General features: G+C 45.3%; 1 protein-coding gene across 1 annotated transcript in view; it reads left to right on the top strand.

Annotated features, from left to right (window-relative positions):
• Positions 1 to 9,639, top strand: part of syne2b (spectrin repeat containing, nuclear envelope 2b) — a 58,660-nt gene that overhangs the window by 33,584 nt on the left and 15,437 nt on the right. Inside the window, exons 55-75 of the mRNA XM_087780357.1 lie at positions 684 to 824; positions 892 to 1,044; positions 1,141 to 1,367; positions 1,439 to 3,473; positions 3,549 to 3,883; positions 4,070 to 4,214; positions 4,277 to 4,471; positions 4,537 to 4,799; positions 4,867 to 5,020; positions 5,095 to 5,385; positions 5,470 to 5,646; positions 5,715 to 5,852; positions 5,923 to 6,108; positions 6,174 to 6,287; positions 6,554 to 6,706; positions 6,779 to 6,856; positions 7,172 to 7,303; positions 7,541 to 7,639; positions 8,410 to 8,673; positions 8,737 to 8,805; positions 8,877 to 9,020. Coding sequence (XP_087636483.1) covers positions 684 to 824; positions 892 to 1,044; positions 1,141 to 1,367; positions 1,439 to 3,473; positions 3,549 to 3,883; positions 4,070 to 4,214; positions 4,277 to 4,471; positions 4,537 to 4,799; positions 4,867 to 5,020; positions 5,095 to 5,385; positions 5,470 to 5,646; positions 5,715 to 5,852; positions 5,923 to 6,108; positions 6,174 to 6,287; positions 6,554 to 6,706; positions 6,779 to 6,856; positions 7,172 to 7,303; positions 7,541 to 7,639; positions 8,410 to 8,673; positions 8,737 to 8,805; positions 8,877 to 9,020 — 5,493 coding nt within the window. The remainder of the gene's footprint in view (positions 1 to 683; positions 825 to 891; positions 1,045 to 1,140; positions 1,368 to 1,438; positions 3,474 to 3,548; positions 3,884 to 4,069; positions 4,215 to 4,276; positions 4,472 to 4,536; positions 4,800 to 4,866; positions 5,021 to 5,094; positions 5,386 to 5,469; positions 5,647 to 5,714; positions 5,853 to 5,922; positions 6,109 to 6,173; positions 6,288 to 6,553; positions 6,707 to 6,778; positions 6,857 to 7,171; positions 7,304 to 7,540; positions 7,640 to 8,409; positions 8,674 to 8,736; positions 8,806 to 8,876; positions 9,021 to 9,639) is intronic.

The following is a 9,639-nucleotide window of genomic DNA, read 5'->3' as shown; positions in this document are numbered from 1 at the left end:
CTGCGTTGATTTGAAAGAACATAGGAAAATTGCTTAGATCCATGCATCTCAATATTTTTTTGCACCAATCTTTGGGTTTAGGTTTATGACTGTTTGAGTAGCAAATCAACACACTCTAAGTACATAAGATCCCAAAATTGAATGTTAAGGCAGAGTCTGGTCTCAAACATTGTTTTTTTTAGCGCTGAGCAGTGAACTCTACTGACTAAACCACCGAGGCTGATGATGTCATGAGGGCAATTGGTGGATTAATGACAAAATTAGACGCAGAGTTACGCCTATCTTCAGGAAAGTTACGAGGGGTGAAAGAAGAGGTGCAATAATGTGCACACGCATGGCTCGTCTTTTTTCTCGCTGTGACGGAGAACAGCAGATTCAAGCATTTTTAAACTCAAAACAAATCTATGACTCATACCTGCAGATTCAAGAGGTCGTGTGTAATAACTTGTACTCATACACTTAGAAAATATAGTCTTTGTTGTTTTTTTTATGACAAGTCTTCAATTAAGCACGCTTACCTTCTGGATTATGAGTATAAATATGTAGTTACGTCAATGCAACTTAATAGTACAAGTTCACATCTTATGTTACGGTTATGTGGGACTAAAGCACCCATTCTGACTTCAAAGGTTTGGATGAGAAAACCTAGAATTTTTGATAATGTCTTTGTTCTACTATGACAGCTGAGCAAGTCCACCAGTATGCTCAAATGCTCTCAAGTGCCGACCTCTGCCAGCAGAGATGTCTTCATGCAGGCACCTGAACAGTGGCAGCTTAAGACCATTATGACTGAGATCCAAAACTCTACTGGGTCCAAAAATCAGGTACCACTCAAGTCCACCTGTAGACACATATCTGTTTTCTTGTCTGAATGATTTTATCTTTCTGAAGGCTGTACAACTTAAGGACTTCTCCAGATCAATGATGGCGTCTTCAGATGATCTAGAACGTGTCAAATGCCTTCAGTCTCAGCTCTTGAGGCTCAAGTGCCAGATTCCCCAAATGAATCTGGATTTTGTGACCCAGCAGCTTGCAGACGCTCGGGTACTTTCTCAGACCAGAATCATATTTACTTAGTAAAGTTGCTTGCTCACCCAAACACTGACTAGAAAGTTCATACCTTTTGTTTTGGATTTACAGGAGATCCTAGACACAGTACAACGTGGGGCATCTGGCCTGACCCAAAGAACTGGCAGTAACGCTCCTGACAATCTGGTGGAGCAGTGGAACGTGTTGGCTAGAGATGCAGTAGAACTGGTGAAAACCAAAGAATCTCTAAAGGTTGTGGTTGTTGAGTTCTGTCAGCGGACTGCAGAAATTTCTACCCGACTAAAAGAAGTCAAGTCTGAGCTGGCAGCTCTGGAAAAGTGAGTAGAGCAGACATCTTTCATCTACTGTTTTAGTCTTACACTTTACTCACCCATTATTGGTGTCACAGTTCTTCTTCAGATGCCAACAAGACGCAGAGATTTGGCACTGTGGTGAGGACTCTGGACCAAAACCAAATTGCTCTCCGAGATCTCCAGGAAACACATAACCGATTGAACGCACACCTCTGCTTTGACCAGCGAGTTATCACAGACATGGAGCTCAATAGCCTCAAGCAAGATCAAACATATCTGGAGAGAACAATTGAGAGGATGCTTCGTCACACAAGCATCCAGTCCAGTGAGACTGGTAACATCCTCCTTGAGATCTCCATGCTTCAGGGAGAGCTGGAATCTCTCCATAATCACCTGAAATCCCTGAGTTACCCAGTAGCTGACAGAAGCATGGCTCATGAGCTAATACAGGTAGAAGCTGAAGTGAAAGCTGCTCAGATGACATACACCCTGCTGAATGAGCAGGCGGAAGAGGTCCTGCTAGAATTGTCATGCAGAGACACCAAAGAGATTAATGGGGGTTTGCAGAATATCAGAGACCAGCTGAGCAGCACAGAGGAACTGCTCTCTTCTTTGGTCCAGACGAGCAATAATCCTAATATGGAAAAAGTAATCAGGAAAATTAAAACCAGCCTGGGCTGGGTGACAAAGACAGACAAAGAGATTGAAGGTCAGAGGAGACGGGTGCCGCTCCTCCCTGAGAAGGTCCACCAACAGCTCTGTGACCTTAAGAAACTTCAGTCAGAAGTCACCTCCAAGCATGGACAACTTGATATCCTTGTGGAGGAGGTTACAGAACTTCTTCCTGGGCTTGACCAAGAACAGGAAGTATCAGTGGTCCAGTCATCTCTGAGTTTATTAAGAGAACACTACAAATTGATTTCAGAAAAGCTGACTACAGTCTTGCGAGAGGTTGAGTCACATTTACAAATGAGGGAAAAGCTATCAGAGCAGATCACAGAGTTGGATTCTTGGTTAGAGTCTCAGTTGCTCAAAGAGTCTGTCAGGATCACTGAGGCTGAGCCGCGAAGTCCAGCAGAAACTGAACGAAAGAGTCGTCAGATTCAGGAGATGCTTACAGAAGCAAAAAAGCAAATTTCAGCTTGCGAGAATCTTCTGTTAAAGAGTGATCACATTGGAGAAGGGCTGAGTGCCCAGGAGACATGCCAGCTGTTTGACAAGATTGCAGATCTGAAAGCTGAGATCCTGGCCATTAGCAGTTACCAGGATATGAAACAGAACCAGCTAGACCAGCTGGTCCTGCATTTGGATGTTAGCCAAAAAGATGTGGAGATGTTGGAGAAAAGTCTCCGTCAGATGTTGGCAGATCTAGGCAAAAAAAGGTTTCCCATCACTATTGAGTCCTTACAAGCCTTGCAATCATTCCAACACTTGATTCCAGAACACAAATTGAAAGTTGATATTCTTGCGCCGTGGATCCCTCAAGGAAAGACCAAGGCACTTTACTCATCTATCAACGATCTTCAAAGTAGAGTGTCTGCTCTGCAAATTAGGGCACAGGATCATGAGAAATATCTGGACATGAGGAAGGCACTTGGAGATCAGATGAAGAACATCCAGAAGAACATACAACAGACTAAAGACGACAGTGTAGAGGTGAAGGAAAGGTTCCATTTATGTTTGAAGCTCCTGGTACAGATTCCTTTGGTCAAGTTCTTATGTGTTGAAGCAGAATCAATACTTCAGACTGTGTCCCCAGACATGTACCCCTCACAGCTAAGCACAGAACTCAGTCAGCTTCAGCAGACCAGAGATACTCTAGCCACTTGGGAGGTGACACTCTTCAACAACCTAAGTGTCTTTAAGGAATCGCACCTGGATGGTCAGGACCAGGAGATAATGGCCACTGCAGGTTTCATCCAGGCCACCAGTCAGGCTCTGCAGAGTCCCCCACAACTTGAGCCCATAGATGAAGTGATTCTTCAAGAGTATCTAAAAGTTCTGTGTTTAAGGAAAACTATCGAGACCAGAGTCAAAGTCTGTGAGACTCTGGCTAAAAAGACAACAAGAGAAACTCAAGATGTTGCAGAGGGGAATGAGGCGGTTCTAAGACGGTGTGACTGCCTGATGGTACATAAAGATTCTAAATACTATTTTCTGAATTCTGAATTCAAAAGCTAAAGCTGAAATTTCTTGATCCTGCAGGAGAACCTGTGTGAGGCTCGGGCAAGACTCCTGACCTTCACTTTGGCTGTAAAGGGTGTTCTTCGCTTTCTTTGGGATGCCCAAGCATCTATACTTCCCCTACAGGGCCCAACTGGACGAGCCAGTGAGAGACTGCAGGAGACCGAACTGGTTTTGGCTTCATTTGAACAGAACCTTCAGATTCACATGGATAAGCTGAAGGAACATGTTCCCCAGCACCCATACCTGAACACAGAGTTGGTGGAGCAACTGCTGGAGGACATTGTGAAAAACATTTTGATGAAATCATCATTACTGAATGCCCAAGGACTTGACCAGCTGCAGCTCCTCAGCAGGTCTGTCTACATACCCTGTAATAAAATAGTCCATAGAGGATCTTGTCTCTTAGCGTGATGATCTAAATTGCCAGTGGTATTAGAATTTAGATAATTTAGCATCTGTGTAAAACCTGCCAATCTTTTGATTATAAGTTCAATTTAATTCCATTTACAGTGCATTGTGTAATTGTGTGTGTCTTTCAGGTGTACGGAGCATCAGAAGAAGTTTGTCAAAGATAAAGACGACTTGCTCACTAAACTTCAACTCTCAGAGAAGAAACTTGCCGAGATCATTAGTCACAAAATCAGGGGGATCGCTGACTGTAGGGAGCAGAAAAAGAACTTGGGGGTTAGTAACTTTGCCCTATTCCTGATAGCAGGTTAATACTAATTGCAACTTTTACATTGCAGCTTCTATGTGAGGAGTTGGAATGCCTGTGGGGTGGAATGAAGGACTTGGAAGACATCTGCCCAGAGTGGAGCTGCTGTTGTGGCCAGACTCTCCTTTGGGAGAGGAGGCAGGTCCTACGACTACAGTGCCTGTTGCAGTGTCTTATCAATCATGGCAATGGGAGGATTTCAGAGTGGAGTGACATTTGCAGCAGCGTACGTTTTTTTTATAGTTTTTCCTGGAAACATCAAAGCTTTTTCCTAACTTTTTTTTTTATCAGGTGGAGAAGGCTACTTCTGCTCTACATTTGGTCGAGGCTGAGCTCCCAGATGGCTCAAGGGTTCGTTCTATGTCCACAAAGGAGCTCATGGACCTGCGGCACATCTGGGAACACTATCAGGACCAGCTAGACTGTGAACACCGTTCTCTGTCAGCGTTGGAGTTAAGAGTTGCTCGTCTACTGCGAGTCCCAGCTAACCAGGAGAGGGCGCCATCCCACCCACTCTGTCAACAACTTCAAGCTATGCAAGACCACTATTGCAGGTAGGAGGCGCAGTCCTTCACTATTGTATCAGTCTGTGTCATCTAACTGTGTGTCTGTGTGTGACAGACTGAGGCTGAGCAGTAGAGATGGTCTCATGATGACCGGAATGGAGCTGAAGGACAGAGAGAAAGTTCTGAATGAGCTGCAGGAGCTTCAGGTTCATGCTTCAGCTGTTGCTGGTCGTCTTCAGTCAAGCGCAGATGAGAAGGAAGAGCTTCAGGTGATTTACACTTCTTGACTATTCATAAAAGTGGACAAACATCTTTGCTGTTTTGATGAGTGTATTTCCTGCAGGAGATCCATGGTCAGCTGTGCTCTTACAAGTCTTTGATGCAGCGGATCATGGAGCGTCTGAAGACCAAGTATTGTGAGATTGTGGTCCCTGTGGAGGTTGAGGTTCTTCAGAATGAGGTTGAGAAGACATTGCAACAACTAGAGGTTAAGGTAGACCAGGCGATAGAGATGAGTGGACCAGTCAACAGACTTGGTGCCAAACTATCTGAGATCCGGGAGGGTCTTGAGTCTGTCCAGAAGAGATTGGAGGACAAAAGTTCCACTGTGGTTGAAACCAAGGTCACACAGAAGGTAAGTCTTTTTCCTGTCGCTCATAGTTTCTCCTGTATCGTATAGGTTTCCTCACCTTTTCCATGTCTCTGGTCTTTTGGGCAGCGGGTGTGGGATGAGCTTGATAAATGGCACTCGCGTCTGGCCCTGCTGGAAGTGGAGTTGCAGGACCTGGATGACCCGATGGTGGCCCTGTCTTTGACAGAGCGTCTGGTGGAGGAACAGCAGCATCACTCTCAGCTCGCCCAGCGGGCAGAGCAGAGAACCACCCTGCTGAGCAAGGTCCTGACCACTTCAGAACCATGCCAATTTTGGACAAAATAACCTGCTGCCTATCTCTCTGGTTTCAGGTCCAGAAGTGGCTGCAGCAGCACAAGGAGATGATTGACAGTGCTAATAGCTGGATGACGGAGGGCCAGTCGTGGCTCGACGCCCCCTGCAGCTACAAGACAGCCAAATGTCTAAATGACCATGTGAACGCTCTGAAGGTCTGATGAAACAATCTATGCTAGTTATTTGTCTACAGATCTGATCTGTTTCCTTGTTCAAATTTTCTAGATGGTCTTGGACGACTCAGTTCAGATCCGGTCAACCCTGCAAGATTTTAGCTCGGTTCTGACCGAGATGTCTCAGGTCTGTGATGTCATTGGTCTGCAGCAGCAGCTGGCTGACGCTGATCGCAGAGTAGCTGAAGTACAGAAGAGGTTCAGCGAGCCACTGTCGCAGCTGCAGCATGCTGCTGCCGTGAGTCCCTGCAGGAGGTGCCACCACACTGGCTGCATCACTAACATAAAACTCTGTGTTTGCAGGAGGTGGAGGCAATCGAACAGGAAGTCAAGAAGATGGACAAAGATGTGGAGGAAATCCGGTTGCTGCTGTCGTGTCCTGAGAGTATGCCAAGTCCTCGACAAGAAACTCTTCAGGTCAGTGTCCACCAGAAAATATACAAGTGCTGTCAACTATAACCTTAAGATCACTGACACCATGGTGACTTGAGAGTCTGCACATCAGTAGTGGGTCTACACGTCAGAGACCTAAGTAAAAAAAAGTAGTAAAATCTCTACAGGTTATTAGCACCATGGGGACTATAGGATCTGTAGGTCAGTGAGGGAATAAGCAGTTAGGGATCATTTAAGGTTTATGGGATGCACCTGGCACACAGCCTCTGAAAGCTTCTGTTATTTTTTAGGCGGCAGAGCGACAGATCCAGACCATGAGGAGCACCATAGCAGAAATCCAGAGATGTAAACCAGAACTGGGTCTTCCTCCAAAGTCTGAAGAAACCCTGCTGGTCTTCACTGTGGTTGACCAACTCCAGAACCTGCTGCTGGACCTGGAGAAGGTCTAGAAGCTCCTCAGTCAGTGAATCGTTGTCTCACCAAACAGTAGTACAACTCTCTTTCTTCTTTTGTAGAAAGTTCCCGCTCTGTTCATCCAGCAGCCGCTGACTCCAGTTGTAGTCCAGCCACCAAGTTCCCTGCCGGAGACTGAGGTCTTTCAAGATTTTGTTACGCCATCATCTAGTATTTTTATAAAATGCTTGCAGCTAAAAATTATACAATACTATATGGTATTAGCTATGCTAAAAGCTGGGGATATGCTAACTGCTTGTATTGCCATTGCAAGCAACTTGTATTCATGACTGGTATTGAGGCTGTTATTAACTACGGTAGCTACGGGTATCAACACGTCATTACAAGCTTGTATTGGTTTGATACAGCTGTTACTGTGCTACGCTAGCTACGTGAAAACAACAACTCTTTACAGCTCTCTAATGAGCAATCTAATTAACAAAGTCTCTCGTCAGGGGGTGCAGTCGGGCCACATAAGAATCGCTCACATGGAGGACAACGTGTTGGGAAAATCCGGAGCTACCCTACTAAAAGTGGAGCAATCGTCACCTGAGCAGAGATTGTCATGGTCACATGACAGACGTCAGGTGAGTTTGATGCATCTTGACATGGTGGAGGACATGCAGCAAACCCTCCTGCTGGAGTTTCTTCTCGGTACTCCAGTCACCTCGTCACATTAAGATTTAGTTTCTGTTGAGTGGTAAAAGTCATGGCGCCTATGACAACACTCGCACGGTCACTGGTTCAATTTCCTCTGCTCTGGCGGGCATTATGGAGCACGATCACTGTGACCATTGACCACAGCAGACGTGTTTCCGTGTCAGCAGCAGGATCATGGCAACAATTCTCAGCAGAGTTCGGAGGTCGCTGGAGGAGGTGTGTGGTGGTGGCTGTGGGACACTTTCCTGGGCGTGAAACCAGAGGTAAAAGCAGACCACCTCTGATGTCACTTCCTGCCTCCATGATTCTTCCCCCTTGAGTCCCACTGTGACCTTTGAACCTCTTGACCTCCGCGCCTGAGCCCCCGATTCTCCAGTTATTGGTGACCTTGTTGGTTGATGTTTCCTTAGTAATGGTTTAGGTCACACTGGACATTTGGGGATTCAGGATCCTTCTTCCTTTAACCTCTTCTAATCAGAATTACATGTCGCTAACCCGCCTGTCAATCATCTTCCTGATCACACTTTTACCTCTCACCTCTACTGCCAGAGTTGTTTGTTTTGGGGGGAAACATTGAAATGCCTTCTTAGCAAGAGTGGATCGATGAAGCTGAAGATTATAAGTTATTTGAACAAGTTAAAAAATCAGCGACATCAATTCAATAATTCGGCTCCTGATTAGAAAAGAAAATTCAAAGAATCATTAAACAAAATCAAAGAAAGCTAAAACTGAGATTTACCTCATAATCCTCTCGACTACAAATTATTCTAAAGTAACTAAGGATTAAACTGAATAAGATTCAGGACACCTAAACAATCCTCAGATTAACATGAAACTCTAATAAAATCAACCTAAATGGATGATGTTGTGTTGCAACAACCACAAGTTTACAAGTTTGTATCGAGGCTTAACGGGTATGTTCAACTAATTCAGTTGTAATGTGTGGATAACCCGTACATCAACATTTCTTAAGTGTAATATGATTGATAAAGTAACTCAGACAAAAGTTTAAATTTATTAATTGTCCTCCTAGGACCCTGAGATTACAGTGCAGTTGCAACTAGAGGCAGAGGCAGAGGCAGAGGCAGAGGCAGAGGCAGAGGCAGAGGCAGAGACAGAACCAGAGCCAGAACCAGAGCCAGAACCAGAGCCAGAACCAGAGACAGAGCCAGAGCCAGAGCCACAACCACAACCACAGCCAAAGCCAGAGACTGAGACTGAGACTGAGACAGAGTCAGAGTCAGAACCAGGACCAGTCAAAGAACCGGGTCACATCACAGCTGCAGAAAATGAGCAGGTAAACATCACACATACTCACACGAACACACACACACTATTATTAAACCTGTGCCTTCCTCAGCTGTCGGAGAAACCAGTCGAAACAGAACCATCAGGTCAACATGATATCAGAGCTGAAGATGACCCACAGGTGAACAACATAACCTTTCCACACACGCTAACTCACTCTTTCATGCTCACCGACACACTCGTCTTCCCCAGATCCGAGCCATCACCTCAGGCCCGGCAGAATCCAGCAGTTCCTCAGAATCTATACAGTCATCCATTTCCAGTACCCCGTCCGGATCTGAGAGCATGGTAAACACCAGCACCGTTAGACCCTCCAAAACCCAGTCCAGATGTGTAGTGTCTTAGATTGTAAGGATCATCAGGCCCGACTTTAGTCCCAACCGAACCTGCAGCTGAAGAATGTCCTCCGGATTTGGACTCAACAAAGGTTTTTCAAATGTCCTGGCTTTTACAACCAGACACTTACTATTTCATTTCGGACCTGGTGTGCTGTGACGTGGTTCCGGGCGGACTCCCGGAAATCTCTGCTGCTTCTCTGTGGTCAGCAGAGGAAGTGCCTCTTATAGCCAGGTGGTTGTTGACATGGTGGCGGTAGTTTATGTACCGGATCAGATGGTTTGACATCTGCATGAGTTTATCCTGATCCGTTTTTTAACGATTGTATGAAATTAAATTGTAATCCCTTTGTGTTTGTGTTACATGACAACAAGCTAACTGTTAGCTAAAACTGCTGTGTAATCTAGGTGCATTGATAACTGATAATTAATGTGATGATTAACACTGTTACTGGTGAAAATACTGCAACTCTGAAAACGTTTAAAGGTTTCTACATTCCAGCTTTGACAATATGCCTGCTCATCAACAACAGGACTTCATATTTCAGAGACCCCTTCACGCCACTTCCACCACAGGTCCCATCCAGTCGCCATGGTGACGCTACTGTTCCCCTTATTGC

The sequence above is a fragment of the Callionymus lyra genome, chromosome 18 (genome assembly GCF_982586985.1).
Source record: "Callionymus lyra chromosome 18, fCalLyr1.hap1.1, whole genome shotgun sequence".
Lineage (NCBI taxonomy): Eukaryota > Metazoa > Chordata > Actinopteri > Syngnathiformes > Callionymidae > Callionymus > Callionymus lyra.
The sequence above is the reverse complement of the archived record's forward strand: the minus strand, read 5'-3'. Positions and strand labels throughout refer to the sequence as shown.